Below are 22,396 nucleotides of genomic sequence, written 5' to 3' on the forward strand. Positions count from 1 at the left end.
TAAATGTGAAGATAATCTTGCACTGATTACCACCAAAACCTCCGGTTGCCTAGCAACACACAATTAAGGGGCACGCTTTCAGATGTGAGGCAAGGGGCTGGCCATTATTAGATGAAATTACCTAAGCAACAAATGTCAGACAAATGCAAATTAGATTGACATGCCAAACCTTTTCTTTCTTTCTCGAGGACCAATAATGCGTTCTGAAGGCGACCTTGTGAGTGTGCGTGAGGAGAGGAAGGGGTTGTGGGGTGAGTGGGGAATGCAGGAGAGTAGAATGTAAGAGAAGTTCTCTAATAACCTGGCCTAGCTCCCTTACCTTCGATTTCATTGACACAAGTCAAGAATAAAAACTAAAAATACAGGAGGATAACCCATTATCCCTTTATTGGAACCAGAAAACACAGAACCATTCACACGGACCTCCACAGCCAGCTCAGTGTCTGGGTTGCTTGGCCAAAACACAAGGTGATAGGATTAAAACCCTTACTGAGCTCATCAGCTCTCTTCATCAGGAGAATAGCTCTAGCTGTACTGGTGTCTATTCAAGCCCATTGTTTACAACACAGGGTATATCCTACAAGTTATCATGGTAAATTGAACACAGACATCTTCTGCAGAAGCTTACACTATTGACCTTCAGATAGTTGTCTCCCTCCTATTTTATATACCCGCAGAGAACATGATGAATATGAAGGCAATTTAACAACTCTGTCTAAATAGACATGCACAAGAACGTGAAATGAGTAAACGCCTGTTTCTTTGCTGCACTCCATGGCATCAATTAGGCATCTAAGACCTTCAAAATAAAATAAAACATTTTAGCTTGACCTGGCTGATACTGCATATCCATGTAAATCTTAAGAATTTCTCAGCATGCTTTTCAAACCTTTGATGGGAAATAACTAGGCAACTTGTGTGGCTTAAGACATTCTACTGCCTTCACTGTGGAATATTCTAGAGAAAGCTACTAGAGAACCCATGACAGCTTCCTGTAGCTATGGAGATTTACCTTAAATTTAAGTTTCAATTAAAGTAGGAGAATCCACCACCCTCTGTATCCCTGCTTGAGGGTGGTAGAATTAAATTTGGGGTCCAAGACCAAAATGCACATAATGAAACTGACTTATATCTGCTAAGCCAGCCGGATATTGTTTGGCCAGTGTGCAGAATGTCTAAAAAAAGCAGCTAGCTACCTCTTACAATCAACTCCATGGAAGAGCCACACATCCAATTACTGTAATTGGATTGGGGGGGATATTAAATCCCAGATTAGGGAAAGAATTGTGTAAAGTAGAGAGTGACAGTGGTTCTCCATCCACCTCCAACTGTAAACCCCACGGCCAAGTTACCTTTATTGTCATTCAAATGTCTCCACATACTGTATGTTAAAACAAATCCAAACATAAAAAGGTTGATTAAAAGTAGTGTCTCAAGAGGTCAATTAGAGGGAAAACAGCGGGACCATCAGTGTGGTCGATGAAGATGTTTCTCCAACACTCTCTTTTTACTCTTGTAGGCATTCTTTATTTGCGTCCAGCTGTCTTACATGTAAACAAATCCCACTTGTCATATGAACACAAAACAATATGTGGAGGGTTGTTTTTTTCTAGGTGTGGGGCGTGGGGTGGGGCTAGGCTGTGAATATTTTGGCAATATTGACCCATATTTCTCTGAAGTAAAGTAAAGGCAACACTCATTCGTGGGGTGATTTTCATTTAAAACAGTTCAACAGGGATCACAGCAATGCTATCCCTCAGGCACATTGCACACACACATTGCTGCGCCGAATGTATAAATACTTGACAATTTAAAAACAGACCTCTTAGTGAAAGCTGCTTAACATGTCAGATATATCACATGCTATTTTGTCGCTCGATTGAAAATGGTACTCCATGCCAAATGCAAACATCTCCATGAAGACATTTTTGCGAATATGGCTTGGCATTTAACCCAATCAAAAGCACACACATTGTACTAAATAATATGGATGTTAACAAGAGAGCAAAGCACAGACATGAGTGCAAACATCGCTAAATGAACCAAACTAAATTAACAAGACAGAAAAGCGATGCAGACGACACATTGAAAAAATTGACCACATCCACAACCAGGACTCCTATAAAACACAATGCGTGAAAGCCAGGAGAGATGGGAGGAGGGAAAGAGTGAGAGATCAAGGGAGGAAGGGGACGTTATAGCGGTTACTTGTGTCAGGCGATGCCATGGTTGAGACAATGACGGGTGGTCCAGTCCGACGCCCCACCATCTTGTTGTTGTTGAGGGCCTGCCCCTGGAGAGAGGACGATGCCGTCGGGACCACGGCGTTCTCGGTCGCTGCGGGCCCCTTCCGGAGAAGCTGGGGGCTATGCAGGGGGCTCTGGGCAGCGGGGGACATAGGAGGCAGGTTGGGGGCCCTCTTCATCAGTTCCATGGGGGAGTAGGAGCCAGAGAATGTCTTCGGGGCCGCTCCAGGGGTCCCAGGGGCGGGCGGCTGTTGATGCTGCATTGCTGACATGGCAATGCCAGTGTGAGCATTGTACATGGACAGGGGTCTGGGCTGGGTCACCGCCACAGCATTGGTGTACCCTTGGCTAATGGGGTAGACTCCTCCCATGGACCGGGGAGCTCCGGGGTAGGTGGTGGTCTCCAGGAGGTGTTGGGAGGGGGCGCTGCTGGGTCTCCTGCCCAGGAACTCTCCCATCCTGGGGGAGTAGGTCTGGACCGTGGTGGGGGGCTGCTGCATGACGTGGGGGTCCATGGCCATGTTTTGGGGTGGCATGTACATGTCGGTTCGGTGGCTGAAGCTGTTTGAGCGGCCTCGCATTGCCTGCTGGCCTGCCCCGCCCTTACAGTTGAGCACCACACGAGACAGGACCCGGGCCTGGCCAAGGTTAGAGGCTACAGAGCGCACATCGTGGTCCTCCATGACTCCTAGCATGGCGGTGGAGTCGAAACCCTGCTGCAGCAGCAGTGTGATGGTGCTCTCCGCCAGACCCTCCGAGCGCAGGTATGCCAGGAAGCCGGGGTCTGCCATTCTCTTGGGGTCGGCTCCGGGGTGGTGCAAGGGCATGCCGGCGCTCAAGGGCCCCGCCGTGGATGCCACCATAGCCGAGCCGGAGTCGTAGCCCGGGTCATAGGGCAGCCGCTGGGCTGGCATGGCACCGTAGCCCCGGGGGAGAGATCCTTCCATTCCCTGGGAAGCCGGGTCCACCACTAAGGCAGTGGCAGCAGTCTGGCGCGGGTCCAAGAGGTGGCCGTTGAGGTTGCTTGTGTAGGAGGGCGGGCAGGCCGAGGAGTAGGAGAGGACGGGCTGCTCGGTCGCGTAGATGGGCAGCGGGGGCTGGATCCCGTAGCAGGCTGGAGAGGGAGAGCTGCCGGCAACGCGCTGGACGTCTGGGATCATCTTGGTGCCCAGCGGATCCCTATACAAACGGCTCAGCTCAGCGTGAGAGGGTTGGGGAGGCGGGGGGGGGAGGAGGCGGGGGAGGAGGGGGAGGTGGAGGAGGAGGGGCAGGGGCCAGGGCTGAGGCCAGGTGGGAGGGCCTGCTTTGCCCTTGATCCCAGGCAGCTCGGACCGCCCCTCCTCCTCCCCCGTCTCCTCCCACTCCCCCCACACCAGACAGCCCGTAATGATGGGCTGATCTGTTGAGTAGGTGCTGGCTGGCCCCATAGAAGCCAGGCCCTTCCCGTTGCTGGCCAGATAACGCGCTGTTGGCCTGGTAGTAATCCTGTGGGGGTGCCGAGGCTCTGCCCGCCATCAGCTGCTGGAGGTACAGGCTGCCCAACTCGGGCACAGAGCTCTTCCTCAGCAGTGGGTGCAGCCCATGCAGGGGCCTCTCTGGGCCTGGCGCTTGATAAGGGTACGTCTGGTACGTAAACGTGGGGTACGGCTCCTCTTTCGGCCTGAACTCCGGTGGGGGATGTGCTTCAGGCGGTAGTTGATACCAACCCTCGCTGCCCTCTTCTCCGCCCAGAGCCGCCACGGAATTCCGGCGCCCCGCAATGGTGGCGCAGAACCGACAACGGGTTGTCTGACCGTCGTCCCACGGGCCCTCAGTCCATACCGGTGGTCTGCTGTACAGAGAGGGGTTCGGACGCGACTGCTCTCCTGGCGCGGGCATTGGGACGGACGGACTACGAAAGGCAGTTTTAAAGGAGGGGACAAAAGAGACGGCGTCATGTTTCAGGCCTCCGATTTCACGCACCTCCACAGGTAGACAGAAGGGGTTTAGGGATGGAGGGAGGAGAGGAAAAAAGGTGAAGCGTGATGAGGTATCCTTTCACCTGATCTGCAGATGGAAGATGGTTGGTGTCTTGTCCTTCCTTCAGGCTGTGCTATCAAATAGCTCCCTGCTGGCAGGAAAACGTTAAATAATTCAGCTCTAGAAACATTAGACTGCTATTCAGAGTATACATTCTGACACACACACACACACCCTCAAAAACATATTCTGGCAAGTCCAGAACACCAAAACGCACCTTTGGAGATCTGCCGCTTTTCCATTGTATGGTGGGCGTTGGGGAGCATGCTTGTGCAGTGGACCACATATTCACATTCTAAAATCTGACTGAGGATTGAGGCAGAAAATGCTCATAAGGGAAAAAATACTCAGAGAGAAAGAAAAAATCCACACCATACAATGGAGGGCAGTAGAGGAGTGGGGGAGGGGTCATGGTAATCCAGTAGGGCTGATCCCTTCCTTTGGCAGGCCTGCTACAACACACACACCCCTTGTCCCCCCAACCACCCGCCTACAGACTACACCACAGGGGATTATAGTCCAAATAAAACCCTGCTTAATTCCACTGGCCCATGTGACATCATCTGAACCAGTTTGTGCAGCGTAGACAATTGACCTTTTGCCTAAGCCAGGCCCACCTTAGTTACCGGTGTTAGTCTGTCAAGTGTTGTTTCTTTGTAAGCGGATACTACTGTAAACTGCTGTATAAGTAGCATACTGTACCGGTCAGTGTAAAGGCCGAAATATACTACTCTGTTTTCACGGACATGAACACAGGGAACGCCCTCTCCGATGTGGAACGCTCTCTCCGAGCCCCTCGGAGAGCTCTACGTGCACCTCCTGATTTTCCTGACTATCCATCCGCTTGTCGGTCATGTTACGGATACCCCTTGGCTGTGATTGGTCCACGCAATTGGTTCCACACACAAAGACGTCATTTGGCAGGCTTCAAAAACGTTGCTCAACCTACTTTTCTGGCGGTGAATTGTTTTCAGCACCCACAGCCTTCAGAGTACTATAAATGTAACAAATCCGTCCGACTCCGTTTGTCTGTCTGTCCATAATTCGGCCTTAAGTGATATGATTATGATGTGATATTTTTGGTGTTTTACTTGTGTAAGTGATTCTTATACAAGTAATAGGGGAAACAGTGCAATATGCAGTGGATATATTCATGATATTCAAATCAACAAGGAAGGGGACATATCAATAATTAAAGCAAAGCCTACTGTACTACAGTACAGTAGTACTAGCAGAGGGTCATGGTTAAATTGCTTCTCACGTTGTTATTTTGTTCTTCAGTCAATATGACAGTATAACCTTCAAATGCATAACGCAAACCTCCTGCCTGCTTCTTTCTTAAGTAGCTTTTTTGTTTTTTCCATTAATACTGATAATTATTAGTATAGTATAAGAGTATAGGGCTTCAAATTTTTCGGGCAGTAATTAAGGTTACAGCTTCAGTAACAGTTGGAGTGTAGCTGGCTAGTAAACTGCTGTCATGGTCTAGCTAGAGCTAACGCTATGTTGGATAATATTCACAAAACTGGATTTTAAATTATTACTTACTAGTATGATTAACTACTGCTAATATGATCATCCTAGAAGTAGTGGCTAGCTTCTATATAGCTTAACTTTACCGCAATTAGTTTAGTTTGTTGGTAATAGTATCTCTAAAAGATAGCCATTATTAAGATAATATTAGAAGTAAGCCTAATTGTACTAATAAATAGTAACCACAATTTTTTTATCCAGTTTTGCAAATGTAATCTCACGTCTAATAGCTAGCTAGCTAGCGTAGGGCTTCAGAGAAAGTACAATAGCAACACGTTGAAACAGACAAAAGTATGTTTTTTGATAAGATATTCAGCTCAGAATGGGGCATACAGTTTTACTCTTGGATTTTGGGATGTGGAAAGGGGAAAATTGACTCTCCCCTCTCAACTCTTGGGGTACTTGCTATAGGAATGTTCAGTATGGCATTTTGTGCCTAAACAACCGAAAGTTTGACGGAGGTTGTTAAGTATTCAAGATATTTATTGTCATGTATATGGTTTAACAAAGTTAGCCCATACAATGAAATTCTTATAGTGCAATGTCCTCCTTCCACATAATTACAATAAAAAACACTTAAAAGAGAGAAATATATAAATATAGAGTCAGAATAAAATTGATAAAAATATGGCACATCAATGAAATGACAGTTTCCTGAGTGTTTAAAGTGCGTTGCTTGTTTGTTTGTTTGTGCAAATATTGCAAGTCATAGTTCAGTATGTGTGTGTCTGTGTATGCGTAGTAGTGACCGGTAGCTAAGGTAGGATTGGTCAAAGTCGTTTTGGAGAGTGGCTTTCGCCATAGGTCAATTGGGGCTGAGCAGGCCTCACACAAGCACACACTCTGGTCCTGGCTGGAACCCTCTCTGGCCACCACTGTGACCTTTGACCCTGTACCTCTCTCCAGTGAGGAGCGTGGAGGGTCGTGGCCTTCCCTTGGTCGAGCTTGTGTCAAATGGGAGCCAAATGTCCTCCTACTTTACACCGCACACACACACACACACTCACAATATATTTTGCCTTCCGTCTCTGATCTCATTAACAGTCAAACACATGCCATCCTCAGGCCGATACAGTGCTACACATGAATATCAGTAAAACGTGCCAGAACTGTATGAACAATAGAATTAATGTTGTTTATTCAACATGAACAAATGCTGTCGCGCATGGGGAGAGACAGCGTCCCCATGTTTGTTTTCAGATCCAAGAAAAAGGTAAACAACCAGGAGGGAACCAGTAAGAGAACACAGCTGTTATGTGCATGCTGGGAATTGGGCAGATAAGGCTGGAGGCCAGATCCCCACTCCACCAACTGAGCGTTTACCTCAAGGACAGAGCTGAGCTGAGCCAGGCAGAGCGGGATGGGGGTAGAAGGAGGGGAGGGGGTGGGCAGGAAAGATATGAGTAGACTGCAGTAGTTTGTGAAGATGGGATCACAGTCATTCTCCCCCTCCTCCCATTGTCTCTCTCTCTCTCTTTCTTCCTCCCCTCTCTCACCCCATCTCAGCTCCTCAGCAGCAGTGGCGGGAGATTTGGGGGATTTCTGTTTCGCAAGTCACCAGTGACATCGTCTGGAAAGGAGCTGAGATACACAGAGAAGCTATTTATCCTTGGCTGGTCTGCTGAGGGCTACTGCTGAGACTAGTGTTTGTTTGTGTGTGTCAGAAAACGTTATCTCATGTCAAACTACAAACTGCCCTGTAACCAATGGAACATGATGGGTTCCACGTAAAAGTTATGAAATCCAAGACATACAATGCTAATAGGCAGCAAACAAGTATTCTGGACCCTAACTATCAAATTAATGTAAAACATTAAAGTAATCTTTTATTTGCTTTTGTGTGTTAGCAGTCAGCCCACTGATATAACTGTCATAATACTGTGTATCCATAGCTTCTTTAACAGAGGGGAAGGTCGAACCCACCCTTTTTTTATTTTATTTTACGGGGAGTGTGTCTGCTGTAAAACACACCCTTAATCACAGTGTCTCATCACTCCACAGCGACCGGCAACAATAACTTCTTTTAATAATCCCCTTTCCTGGCCGCGTGTCACTCACTTCACCACTTCATGCCAAAATATTAACACGTCTCAGGTCTACCGCTGAGTGCCATGACACCTAGGAACTAAGAAGGCAAATATTGCCTTCGCAGGAGGAAGCAAATGTATACATTTCTCAGGAGTTTTTTACAGGCTAGCTAAATAACGCCTGGCCAATCAGACTGCCACCCACCCTATCTAGCGTGTCACCAAGGCACCGACTATGTTCCACATGAGCAAAATTTTCTTCTTGAGCAGGGGGGGACTCTATAATTAAAGTAAAACACATCATGTTCCAGCCCAACATGTGACATAGAAAGACGAAGAAACCATGGTTTAGTTTCAATTTAGTCCTGTCATACATAAAAACTACAAAATAAAATAAACTACATCGACATGGCAGAGGAGGGGGATGTAGCCAGGGCGACGAAGCAGAAACTATTCCGACCAGTTCTCAGTGCTGAGTGGCCCTTCCCTGACAGCTCGAATGGTGGGAAAAGACGTCCAACAACATGTCTTTGGAGCAATCTGGCCATCTTTCTGGGGCGTGGGCTGCCGCAGGGTAGCACTTGGCAAGCGGCGGTGGTAGGAAGAGGAGGAAAAGCTGGAGGAGAGATAGCTGTGGAATGATTTCAATTGACTGTAGTGCCATTCACCCATTAAACTTTCATGGGGACTTCATAAATTAGAACCATGACGGAAGAACTTGAACATTTCCAGTCAATTACTGTGATTGTACAGTATATTAAACTTTTAACAAGCCTCCAGGCACTCCCCCCCCTCTACCCTGCCACCACAGTCTTGCTTAGAGAAGGGGATAAGAGAAAAGAGAGGGAGGAGAAAGAGGAAAGGGAACACATGGTACTAATTCAGGCTTCATGACTTTCTGAGGGTCCACATCTGCTGTGTTATCAAGTCCCCCACCAGCAGTCACCCTTCCCATAATGCATCAGTCTGAGGCATGACACAGCAGGTTCAGGGAAAAAGATAAAAGGAAAGAGAGATTAAAAGAAAGAGAGCAAGAGGGAGGAGAGAGGACAGTTAACAGTAGCCAAACACCAGCTCTGAAAACCATTCTAATTTGGTAATACAACTCCTTCTGTATCTTTTGGTAGGTTTATACTCCAATGTATTTGGTTTATTGCTTTCTCCTTGGTGTCATGCAGTCCTGTTATCCTGCCTGTCTTTCTCTAGCCAGTGCCCATACTGCCTCACAGATGGGTGGACAGAAGGGAGAGGCAACAGCACGCTTGGTTTTTTGGGGGGTGCGGGGGATGCAGCCGGGAGGGAGGCTGGAAGACCTAGAGGGAAAAGCTGTTCTCCTTATCATCCCCTCACCAGAAAGACCAACGATGAAGCCGGGTCCAGGTCCCTCATGAAGACGGGACACGGGTAGTGTTAAGTGTGAAGAGAGGCTTGGAACACACAGACCAGTGACAGTGGGGGGAGGCGGGGTGGGATGTGGGTTCAGCATTAGACAAAGAATGTGATAGGACATGAGGCCGGGGAACAGATTTCTAAGACACAGCTCCTCCTGTGATTGGAACGTCTACTTGCTCGGGTTCATGAGAGGTTTCAGTGCACCAGCAGTTGGGGCGGGGGGGCAAAGAGAGATCAGTCCCCCGGGTTGCTTAGATTGGGTTAACTAAAAGCTCTTGATAGTAAGTAAATAAAAACCATGCACTTTGTCAAGTCAGATTATGGTGAACAAGTTCATCTGACCAACCATCTAGTCGCAGAGTCAAATACATAAGGACGGGGAGAGGAGGGACGGACAAAACTTCACTGAAAGGGAACTGGCTTGTGCAGTCGTGACCATCTGTCCTAAAGACACATTCTGAAACCCAATTCTAGAAACTGAGTCTCACATGTAGTAAGACAATGGAAACATAGACCACGGCCTCACCACCGGGTTTGCCAAAGCTTCTCTTGGCATTTCAGAAATATGAAGAAAAAAAAACCTTGGCGATGGAAAGGATGGAGGACATATTTGAAATTGTGCATTTCTCCTTCTTTTGGGTTGTGATTGCTGGAGTCTGGGTGAAGTGGATGTTCGGAGGAGGATAAGTAAGGCCTGGCCAAACACAGGTGAACCCACAGGGTGTGTTTGGCTAAGACAACACAGACAATCGCCATGGCAGCCTTATCATGGTGCTACACACAATCAATAGGAAAACTTTGCCTTGTCACTGGCAAAACAAATCACACAGTGCGTTTCCCCCCCTTCTGCCCTCACAATAGCTGCCTGTGAGCCAGCCGACTGATCCTCAGTGGCAGCCATCTGTCTGTCCCTCTCTACGCGCTTGAATCTTGAGACAGTGCAGGTACGCTTGCCACAGCATGCCACACGCATCACAGTCACACCTGTTACTGCAAAAACACCCACATGCTGTGAGACACACAGAAAAAAACAGGACACACACATAAAGGGTAACCACACAATGTCCCCCTGTCCCACTCCTACACACACACACACACCAGCGAATACCCACAGGCAGGCACAGACGTCCAGCTGCTTGACTCATAGGTGCTAGAACAGCTGGACAAGACCAGTGGCATTCTGGGTGTGCAGGAAGGGGGCTGGAAACAATAAAGGATTCAGCAATGCTCATAGTGAAGTCTATGACTGTCTCAGGATACAGGCCATCTCAACACAATATTCTGTGACTGTCTACAGTCTGACTTTGTATGTAAAACGTTCAGTACCACCCTTGGCCTGCTCTGGTCCCATTTTTTAAAATAATTTGTGAAGGGAGGAGGGGGGACAGGAACATGTTGATCAATGATTTGGTGATAAGGTAGACATTTATACAGGCCCTTAACATCTTAAACAGACAACTAGTGGTGAGTAGAGGATTATCCCAGTCGATAGCCATTGATTATCAATAGGTCTTTGTTTGTGCTGCTAACAATAAGGACAATGAAGAGGGAAACACAGTGGAAGGACTTTGGTCCCATTAGGTTCTGGAACCAGTCTGAAGCAGGTAGCAGAGGTGGGCTTATGCAAGTAGGGGAGCCCAGAGAAAAAGGTAAATGAGGAAGTCAGTTCTGCTGTGAAATGTGAAAGAGTGAGTGTGTGTGTATGCAAGAAAGAGTGTGTGGAAGTGAGAGAAAGACAAGACAGAAAGAGGAGGGGGGAAATGGGTGGGGTAGCCTACCTTCGCAGATCCTGTCCAGTCGCTGCCTCTTCACTTTGTGTTTGTCTGTCAGAGACATGTCCTCTGCTGAAGCCAGGCAGGGTGGGGAGGGGGGGAGGGGGGGGGGAGGGGGCGCGGGCTGAGAATCCTAGAGCACTGTCCGCAGTCCTCCCCAGGGCATAACGCCTTGACACACACCTGCATAGCCGCACGCACACACACACACACACACGCAAACAAGACAAACATGCATGCAGAGAGAGAGAGAGAGAAAGATAAGAATACAGGTTAATCAATGTCTTCCTTCTTTGAGGTCTCGCGCATCGAAAAGCGCACAGCCAGAGTTGATATACAGCCACAAACACGCGCAGAGACATGGCGAATTAGTAAAAGGGTTTTTGACAACAAAGTCACACAAAGCAGAGCAGCCAAAGAGTCCAGGATGCTGCAGGCAACAGATATACAAACATCTTAAGCACACGTTCACGCACACTCACAAAGATGCCTTTGGTGACAAAAGTGCCCTATTTGCTCTAAAGGTAACAAAGATTCAATGCTACAAAGCTTCTTATTTTATTGGCTCTGAAGTGTGTTTTTGCCTCCTACCTCCCCCTCCACCCCCTACTGAGCTCACATCTAACAATGTTGTTTCTAAACTGTCAATCTTCAGGTTGCTTTACCTCGTTTTCGCCCAGCATTGTGGGGTACCTCTCACTCTTCAAAACTTTTCTATCTTACATCAGTGTTTCCTCTATGTTGATTTTGCCGGCGCCCCGCCACGGCTACATTTCTGCCGCCACGGTATCAGAAATAGGGCTGTACAAAAGGCCGTCTATAAGCAGTGATTGTTAGAGTGCATGTCGGAGAATAGCACGGACAAGCGCTTCACAGCGCAATTGAGATTGCGTGTGTGCGTATTTGAGAATTGTAAAGGTCGATTTAGTCGTATAACTTATGTTGTCAGTTCATTTAAGCCTGTTATTGTATAAGTCTATAGTTCTTGCAAATTTAAAATCAAGTTAACTGGTGATTTTCGTTGTTTGTATTCTTCCCCTTGTAGCTAAATTGCACGTCTGTTGATTCGATAGCAATCGCTACCCTTGCTCACGTTTGGACACACCTGCCTCCACTGCAAAAAAAACAAAAAACTGGACATATTACATTTTCAGAGAAATTTTCCTGAGTTGTTTCTAAACCACAACACCAGCACAAGAACAGAACAGCCGACAGGAACTGAGACATTTATGGAAGTTTGAGACAAATCTACAGTATTTAGTGCCATAGATGTCAATTAAGACTGTGCTGTAATGACACCTTCTGACCTATAGAGGGTAGTAACAACTTCTAATACAGTAAAGACAGAGTTCAGCACATTATCAATGACACAAGCTCTCAATTCTTACAGAGATACCAGGATATGGATAATTAATCAATCAATTCATTAGGTAGCTACACCAAACATACAACATATGGAGTTTATTGACATATAAAAGTCAATTGTTTACTGAGGCAAGATAAAGGCTACCATTTCACTATAACATTTTTTATTTTATTTTTTGCTCAAAGTGCTGACATCATTTCGGCCACAGCTTGAGTGTTCCGACTCTAGGTGCCAGGAAACAGGCCCAGAACGAACTCCAAGTCACCATAAATTCTTTGTAGTTTGCCTTTAGAGGGGACTAAACCCCTAATTCCAAACAGCAGACCCCTCTATAATCTGTGATTGATCTGTTGGCCTGAAAGTGGGCCAACCTTCCCACTCATCAGGGTTGATTTATCTGGGATGGGCTAGCCTGGTCTGAATCCCCCCCACACCCCTCTCAATATTCTCTTTTAACGCTCCCCAGTGAGTGAGTGAGTGAGTGAGTGAGTGAGTGAGTGAGTGAGTGAGTGAGTGAGAGACGGAGACAGAGACAGAGAGAGAGAGAGCGGGGCCCAGACAACAACCTAACATGCATTCAACATGGCCAACCCTGATACGGACCAGTTTAGGTCCTGGTTGAAAGCTCTCTCTCTGCTCTCTTTATGCCCCACCTTGTTTCTCCGGGACGGGTTCAGCCAGAGCAGTACCAGTTACTACTCCCCCTCCACCCCTCTCCAAGATGGAGAAGAGCAGGGCAGTAACAGAGAACAAAGTAGTTTGCAAAGAAACCAGCAAAACACAAGCCAACCAGCAAAACCCCTCCCCCAAATGACCATAAACATAAATGTGTTTGACCAGCACCACTGTAAGAGGGATAGGTAGAGAGAGACAGAGAGAGCAATATAGAAAGAACAGCAGAGCAGACATCAGAGAGCATAGCCCTGAGGGGACATTTAGAATGGGATTTCCTCAGCTCAGTCCAAACACAAAGGTCATATACATGAATCTTAATATTTAGGAAGCATAAAAAGTCAGATGATCAATAAAATGCTGCCTAAGGCTGAGGGAAGTGGGGCTTGAGAAATGTTTGTGTATGTGTGTCGACCTGGGTAAATGTAGGAATCCATAACTGTGATTGGTTCCCTTTCTCATCCTAAGGACGCCTCCCCCCACAGTGTCAGAAGACTCCACATCAACACACTGTCCTGAACATAACCTGAACCAGCATCAACACACTGTCCTGAACATAACCTGAACCAGCATCAACACACTGTCCTGAACATAACCTGAACCAGCATCAACACACTGTCCTGAACATAACCCGAACCAGCATCAACACACTGTCCTGAACATAACCCGAACCAGCATCAACACACTGTCCTGAACATAACCTGAACCAGCATCAACACACTGTCCTGAACATAACCTGAACCAGCATCAACACACTGTCCTGAACATAACCTGAACCAGCATCAACACACTGTCCTGAACATAACCTGAACCAGCATCAACACACTGTCCTGAACATAACCTGAACCAGCATCAACACACTGTCCTGAACATAACCTGAACCAGCATCAACACACTGTCCTGAACATAACCTGAACCAGCATCAACACACTGTCCTGAACATAACCTGAACCAGCATCAACACACTGTCCTGAACATAACCTGAACCAGCATCAACCACTGTCCTGAACATAACCTGAACCAGCATCAACACACTGTCCTGAACATAACCTGAACCAGCATCAACACACTGTCCTGAACATAACCTGAACCAGCATCAACACACTGCCGCAACATGACCAGCACCTCTGTTCACTACTGTTTATAATTATATTTGTAGACCACTTACAGTAGCTCGCTGACCTCTCTACCAGCCTCCCATTAAACCGGGTTTTAACACACTAAGACTTTCGGCATACAAAAATGAACATCCCCAAGTCAAATTAAATTAATTTGCGTAAGTCATCTTGTAATAGGATAAAACGCAAAGATAACGTGACTGTAGCACGATCCATGTTCCTGCTGGAAGACCAGAGAGACTAACAGAATTGCCTCCAATGTGATTAATTGACTTTGCTGAAATAAGAGAATAATTTGGTTTGGTGAGCAGATATAGAGCCGCCCCCGTCAGACGCTAATTAGTAGGGAACTGATTACTGACTTTATTAGACGTCGCCATGGTGCCGTGGGGGTGGGTTGATGCTGTTGAGGGAGGGAGGGGGGGTATTGATACATTGGCTTTTGCTGAAAAGGAGATGCTTCCAAACTGTCAAAAACACACCCTAGAAATCCAAACGAAATCCATTTTGTTTGGCACAATGTGCATGTGGCAGATTGGTGGAGTGGTTATTCAGGCAGCCCAGGGGATGGAAGAGGAAGAAGAATGAGGAGAGGGGCTATGGTGAGAGCTGGAACCATGTAGAGAAGGGTCTCACTTAAATAGTGTCTCTCGACTAGTTTGCGATAGTGAATAATTCAAAAGGTCAGACAAGCTGCTGTGTCTCACTTCACAAACGTGCACACACACACACCGACACAGCTTTCAAACACCTCTGTACTCGTACAACCCAAAAATGCACAGGGATGTCGTTTGGGGATGAAATACTTCACCTCAAACACAGTGTTTGAACTAATTGGGTAAAATCTATAATACATGTTTTGACATTAAGCCTGGGGGTCTTCTTTGACACCCCTCTTCAAGGAGGTGTTTGAGACACAGGAAATATGTTGCTTAGGGTGACTATATGTTTTACAGTTAAATAGCCTACATGTAAAATATAAATCATGAAAATATGTTATGATTTAACATGGGCAATGGGCCATTTCATATAGCTAAAAGTGCAATTCGGTATCTGAATCACATCGAAAGTGCTCTGTGACATTTAAAACCAGATGTTACTTTCTGATGCTGTTCAAGATTATTGCGGCGCTCTGGCGATATCCCTCTCGCTTCTGATATCTTTGACCTTTTCTGTTCCTTCCACGCAGAACAACGCTGTTATCAGACTGTTCGCTTGCCTGATTCCTGTCACCAGGCAGTCAGACTTCCAACACCCTGCCCTGGGCCCCCAAAAAGGAGCAAAAGAGATTCCCTCAAAGAGCGACAACAAGCCTACACCAACACCTTTATTAACAAACTATCAACAGAAAGAGCCCACTTGGAGACGAAAAAAATAAACTGTCTTGACGCTATGGCTTTGAAATAACAAACAAGTGTCTCAATATCGAGGTTGTGTTTTTACATCTTATATTGAAACCCAGTCTTTGCTTTACTCAGAAACACTGTCCATTTCCTTTTGACTGGAACAATGGAGGCCATTTTTCCTTCATCTGAGCAGTTACTCCAAAGGTAAATCTGTCAGTGGCGAGCCAAAACAAAGAACCAGCCAGAGAGAGAAATTAGAAAAAAATAAAAAATAACATGAAGGTTTAAGACAATCCACAGAAAAAGGCCCCACTATACTATTAATATCAGCTTACACTCTTCAGCCTTCAGGCTTTTGGTTAAAACCGGTTAAAAAGTTGGGTGCTGTGAATCATTTTCTTGTTTGCGTGTGTATATCTATGCATGTGTGTTTTTGATCAATTGGAAGTGATGTTTTAGGCAGCCCTTGTTTGTGCATTACAGGTGTGTGTGTACATTGTGTGGTTGATAAACTCCTGACAGTGGTCAAAGGGTTGAGAGGGCAGGCCAGTATTGTTGTGACACAGTCTTTTGTTTACCTTAATAGTAAGTGCTAGGGTACGCTCTTTTGTCAGCCACGTGGGAATACAAATCATTATATCCAATATGTTTGTGCAAAACTAGTATTGGACAGAATTGTACATTGTAGATACTTTGACCAACCTCCCTTTGTTTATGCATAGACAAAAATATATATATACATACACATTTGCCCAATGACATAGCAGACATTAAGCAAAGCGGGGGTGTCCACAATACTAATCTCCCCTGCAGTGAGCTGGAAAGGGTGTGTACAATATACAGTATGTGTGTGGCAGCGGAAAGGGGGGCGGGGGGGTTGTAGCCTAAAAGGGAAGGCTGGAGGAATGTGATTGCCAGTGTGCTGTCAGAGAGAGGGCCAGGCCCGGTACAAGCAGGCCCCATATGGGTCCCTCCCACCTCTCTCCCTCTGGGTCCTTCCAGGAAGCGCCAACATGATTCACAGCTTCCTGTCTCTCAAACAGAAATACAGTGGTCCTACACTCCTTGTTCGTGCCCACACAATCCACACACACACACACACACCTCCCACAGATACAGACCCTGTCATAGACACACACCCCACCCCAAAAATCTTACTCCCACTGGACAGTGAGACAGCCAACTTCAACTATAATTCAGCTTACATTGGGTGGGGGCCAAGCCAAACAATGTGTTGATAAAGTACAGACCAGTAAGACAGAAAAACAGAGGAATGCACACACACATACAGGGAACCTGTTCACACATACGCACACACACACACACACACACACACACTCACAGATTTTCCAGTCCCAGAATGTTTTTCTAACTGGCTTTATTTTGGACTGTTTGAGCCAATTGATTGCATTTACAGGGAGAGCTGCTATCAAACCCCTCTGAGCTGGTTCAGAGCTGGTCCTCCTCCCTCCCTCTCTCTCCACTCCACCTCCTGTCCTCTGTGGCTGTATTATACTCACTGTTTCCAGGGACCTGGAGTACCGCACACACACACACACACACACGCACGCACACACACACACACACGTGCAGGGCACAGTCAATTAGTCCAAGCCCAACCTTGCAGCTGGGAGATAAATGGTGGAAGAGTCTCAGCAGACAGAGAGAGGGGCTCTGCTCCTTGTGTTGCATATGTAGAACAGGCCTCTGGGGGAGGAGGGGAGGGGAGCAGGGGGGAGCAGAGGATGGAGAGGAGAAAAGAAAGAGAGGTGGCTGCTGGGAGAATGGTTGAGACAGGGCTGACGTGTGTGTTTGTGGGGGCTCTGACTGAGAACATGCCCCTGTAGGCCATAGGGCCCCTTCCTGATCCCTCCTGATAAAAGAAAGATAAGCTGTCAGCAGGGGATTTTTGTTACTTCAAACAATCACTCTATCCTACGGTAGGCTACTGTACAACATTAACTTGTACCACCAGTAGTGAAGAGAAGGAGGGATCTTCCTAGATGGCTGACATGCCACTGGTGATGGAAAATAATCCAGGAAGCATGTTGGAGGGGGCTTTATCTCCATAACAGGCAGTGAGATAAGTGTCGTAGCTGCATCAGTTTATGTAATATGACAATTCTTTTTACCACCTGACACCCCCCCCCCCCCCATGCTAACAAGGCCAGGTTGACAGGTCAGGTAAAATATGGACTGGGCCTCATACACTCATCACATTCCTTCGGCCTGCCCTAAAACACGCATGCACACACTGCACAACAAGGTGAAAAATCACCGCAGGGTAACTGTGCGCAGTGGCCTTGTGGATTAACGGCAGAATAAAACTGCTGATCGCCAACAAAAGAGGCAAAAAACGGCCATTCATCACCCTGGCACCGGATCAAACTGAGGAGGAACTCAAATGCCCTCCTTGAGTTATTATGCTGTGTGGAAATCCTGGCAGCACCACTGATAAGGCTGCTCTCTGTGATTTGATTGGGCCAGATATCCACCATCAGAGGAACAAAAAAAAAACGAACAAAACTATTGGATGGGACCGGTGGGGACCACCTCTTATCTCTCTTTTGACCTGGAAGAGGGTTTGACCAATGTTGCCGTCGCATGCTAAATAGGGAAAACATTTTCTCTTTTTGGGGGGAGGAGTGGAAAGGGGGGAGTTGTATTTTTTGGACATGTACAGTACCAGTCAAAAGTTTGGACACAAATGGGAAAACGTGTCCAAACTTTTGACTGGTACTGTATACAGCACTTAGGGTCTTTTTTTAAGGCACTTTGTGACACATGGCCTCACAGTCAGCTCTGTGCATTTTACACAAACCAGCTAGTCTGAGGTGCATGTAAATGGCAATATTAGTGGAATATACATTTTTACTTGTCATGGAAACAGATGAGGAATATTTTCTTTTTGGAATAAGGGCAAAAACTGAATATTCAGTGCATGTAAACGTAGTCACGTAGACAGAAAGAGACAGAGACGGAGAGAGATAGTACTGGCCTATACCTATAAGGTAATTTTTTAATGAATGCTGTGCTTTTGTTCCCCTCCCTGAGGCTGGATTCTGCAGCTAGTGCAGTTTTGAAGGGTAAACAAAGGAAGGGCACTGCTGTGTGACTGACATCATCTCACCGCGGCCCTGGGGTCAAATAACTGAAAATCTTTTAAAGAAAATGTTAATGGGAAGGTCCCGTTTGTACAAATTTATTTTAGCACTGTTAAGCCACTCCTGTAACTCAGCTTCAGTACTTCTCCTGCAGGACCAGCCGTTTAATTAAAATTGCAGCTTTTCAGCATTGTATTGTATCTTAGCCTTAAAGAAAGATGAAAGTGATGATAGTGTGATCGTAGATAGTAATATTCAAAAGCTAACAATAGTAGATTCATCCAGTATGCTTGTCTTCACATCAGCACCCAGATGTGAGTGTATAGATCAGGCTTGTGTTGTGACTGCCTGTGTGAGAGACAGTATTTGTTGTGTGTGCTGGCCAAACAGAGGGCTTTCTGGTTGTCACACAGGAGCAACACAGAGCTCAGTGAAGCGGGCAGCGCCACTGGGCCGAGGGGCCGACAGTACACTCCCTGCCCCTGTGGGGAGGAAACGCCATGAAAAGGACATGAATCATGGGATTGTGTCCCGCTGAAAAACACATTGAGGGCCCGAGGGTTTAGGTCAAAGCTGTTGTCTGTGCCACAGAGAGGCTACCCCCCCCCCCCACACACACACACACACACACACACACACAGTCTCCACATGTGATCTTTTCTTCATGACCCCTAACCAGAAACTGACATCTCCCTTTGCTTTTTTCTTGATTGTTTTATTAGCGGATATTGTTGGTGTAAGCGACAGTTCTTTCAGTAAGGCCATGAGAGTAGGTGGTGTCCTTGATTTCAACTCAGGCAAGGTCAGGGGGTCACCGAGGCCTTTTATGGAAGTGAAAAGCCCGTCACAGCCCTAAATTGGTGCTCCCTGCCTGCCACAACATTTATCCTGATACTAAGTCGCTGTTCGACTTGGCAAACTCCCAGAGCTTAATGCTGCAAAATCTGAAGAACAAAGACATTATGTTTTATAAAGTAAACTCTAACCAAAAATCTGCTAAAACAATATTTTCAGCCTTGCGACCAGACCACAAACACAAGTTTATGTATTTGTTGAAATGTTGTTCTTCTTCGATGTTTGGCTCAGTCAGAGCAAACCGAAGGTGATGTATTCAACTCATCTGCAGCTCTGTTCTTCGCCTTAGGGAAAAGCCTCTCCATTTTTTACTTGATCTTTTTGGCCTAAGCTGTGTTCTGCCTCTCTCCCCACCCCAACCCACCAAAAAAACAAGCTCTGCAAGATTGTTGTCCCGTAGGGACATTGATCATTTCTACATTTGCCTCTCTCCTGAACTCGAAGCCAATTAAGTGCTGCAGGTCCGAAACAAACATGACGGGAGTTATTTTGAGCCTGAACGATCAACAACCTGACTGCAAGAAGACAGTTTAGCTTTCAGATGTGCAGATTACAATCTTATTAATGAAGAATTACTCCTTGAGGTGATTCCCGATGAGCAAACAACAGCAATGTGCTGTTCTGTAGATCTGGGTGTATAACATTAGCTGGCATATTATGAAACAATATCTGATATGTTCACACCTATATCCTCCTTGTCCTCCTACGAGACTTAGTGACCCCTTCTATTGCCCCCCCCACCATCCCCCCCCCCCCAAGACATACACACACACCTCATTGTACCCTAAACTGCTTCAGGAATCACCCCCCCCACAGGCCCTTCCAGTGGAACGTCAGGCTCCCAATTAAAAGCACGGGACCTCCAACAGCAGTGGGAACGGCCTCACGACCCTGAACCCAACGGTGACCTCAATGGCCCCGGGGTCATGGGTAGAGTGCTGGCTGGTTGTCAGGCGGCTGGGGGGGGGGGGGGTATTGTCCAGGGAGATACGCTAGACTCTTTCTCACTCCAGAGGTGGTGGGAGGGAGGGCGGAGAGATTATTGTGGTGGGCTCGACCAAGCGGGACGTTTTTATAGGGGAACAAGAAACCTGATGCAGCATGAAATACCTCCTAGAGTAGGCGCTCTTTTAGCCAAATTAACTGACAAAGTAATGGAAAAAATACAACAGGGGATGGGAGTGGAGGAGCGGGGATGGAGGATGGAGGGAGTGGGGGTGGGGAGTGGGAAGGTGACACGGGGATTGCTGCTGAGAGAGCGGGAAAATGAGTGAGGAGAAAGGCGGGGGGGGCTGCAATATCGGCACAGAAAATTAACAATTCTGCACCATGCAGTGTCAGTGTGTGACATTAAATGTATGAAACACATGAATTACTGCATCGGCCATGCTGAATTAACTCTATATATCAAGCCTAGTCTAAACAGGGGGAGGGGGGGAGGAAGTGGGGAATGGAGTGAGTGTATGTATATACGTACGTGTGTTTGAGTGTGAGTGTTTTAGTGTCAACGCCATTGGCAGGGAGAGCAGGCGGAAATAAATAAATAAAAGTAACTGAACATTTATATCTCCTCCCATTAAAGTTAACCACTTCTCTCTCACCAGCCGCATAAAGCTGTCAGCCGGCCTGCAGATTTATGCCGCCCTTGCCCCGTTCCTGTCCTAACTATTGCACGCTTCCAATTACATTTTTTTGTGGCTCTCTCCCTTTCCCCTGTAAATGTAATGAGATAGCGGCAACGAAAAGAACGCTGACTGCAGTTAACACACAGTTCCCTAATAATACCTGAAAGCCGGACGGGCAAAAGCAAAAAATGAAAGGGAAGAAGCATGCTCTTCCAACAATGTTATTTTAAAGAAGGCCTGCTTTTGTCAGTGAAGTAATTAGCTCGATTAATCACAGTGTATTGCCATGAGCCCATGCGACTGAACAACAAAAACCAGGTAGCTTGCATTTCGAAGACTTGGCGTCAGCGATATTTTTTATTATCAGCTCACGTTGAAAAGTTAGTTCCACAGATTTGAATGTGTCTGATAACAGTAGCTTCATTTGGATAAAGATATCAGGGGCCGCAGGGGTAGGAATAAGGAGCGGGGCCTGTTAGAAAGCAGGTAAAGCTTATTTACTACAACACAAACTGCAGATGAAGCACTCTGATGGGTGAGAGAAAATGGCTGCCAGTATTTGCATCAGATTGCAGCAGATAGCCCCGCTGTCTGTCAATCACAGGGGTAGAGGAGGGGTAAGGGTGCTACCCTGTTTTTAGTCATTCCCGTTTGTAACATCCAGTTGGAGGCTTCTGGGAGACAACAGGACTGTAAGACAACAAACGGAGCTTCCTGTGGAGCTTGCTGGGTGGAAGAGGTTCTAGTTGACCGTGGCAGTGACCGTTATGGGTGGTGTCAGGTGTGTATGGTGGGTGGGCCGTTTGCGGTAAATTGAGTGGGGGCTCAGTGTTGGTGAGGAGTGGACTTTATTGGCCGTAAATAAACAGACAGGTGCTAAAAATCCCTTTAACATTTCTGTCATGAATAGACAGGGGCAGACAAGTGAGTCGTGTGAGATCAGAAAAACTGGCCCACCTGTTTTCTTTCCTGAATGAGGAAAAAGGCTAATTCAAATTCCCTCTCTTTATCTCTGCTATCTGTGTGTGTGTCTGCAGGGTGGAGGGTGGAGGGGCTACGAGCAGGTGTAATAAACTGACACTCAAGTCAGTGCCGGAATGTCAAAACTGAGCACACTTAATCCATGTCAGCCATTAACAATTCAACATTGTTTGTTGGTTGTTTCTGACAAACTACGATGATTGATTGGCATGTATTGGAGGACAGAGTCCTGAGGAAGTCTTCAATGTTTTGTTCTATTTGTGTGAGTGTGTGTGTGTGTGTGTGTGTGTGTGAGTAAGAGAGAGAGATACGGTTGTTTATTAGAGCAATGCATGATTTG

The 22,396-nt window shown here is 46.6% G+C and overlaps 2 protein-coding genes across 3 annotated transcripts in view; both read right to left on the reverse strand.

Moving 5' to 3' along the window:
* LOC146260437 (C-terminal-binding protein 2) overlaps positions 1 to 11,083 on the reverse strand; it is a 38,558-nt gene extending 27,475 nt beyond the window's left edge. For both annotated transcript variants that reach the window (XM_084669283.1, XM_084669285.1), the window contains exon 1: positions 10,996 to 11,083. In XM_084669283.1, the coding sequence (XP_084525409.1) occupies positions 10,996 to 11,053 (58 nt within the window). In that variant the 5' untranslated portion in view covers positions 11,054 to 11,083. The remainder of the gene's footprint in view (positions 1 to 10,995) is intronic.
* On the reverse strand, positions 1,995 to 4,124 carry LOC146260438 (uncharacterized). Its single transcript, XM_084670403.1, is given in 3 exon segments — positions 1,995 to 3,476; positions 3,478 to 3,586; positions 3,620 to 4,124. Coding segments are annotated over 3 exon segments (1,914 nt in total). The 3' UTR covers positions 1,995 to 2,176.
* Positions 11,084 to 22,396: the final 11,313 nt, after the last annotated feature.

The sequence above is a fragment of the Hypomesus nipponensis genome, chromosome 13, assembly GCF_054491055.1.
Source record: "Hypomesus nipponensis isolate SF chromosome 13, ASM5449105v1, whole genome shotgun sequence".
Taxonomy (NCBI): domain Eukaryota; kingdom Metazoa; phylum Chordata; class Actinopteri; order Osmeriformes; family Osmeridae; genus Hypomesus; species Hypomesus nipponensis.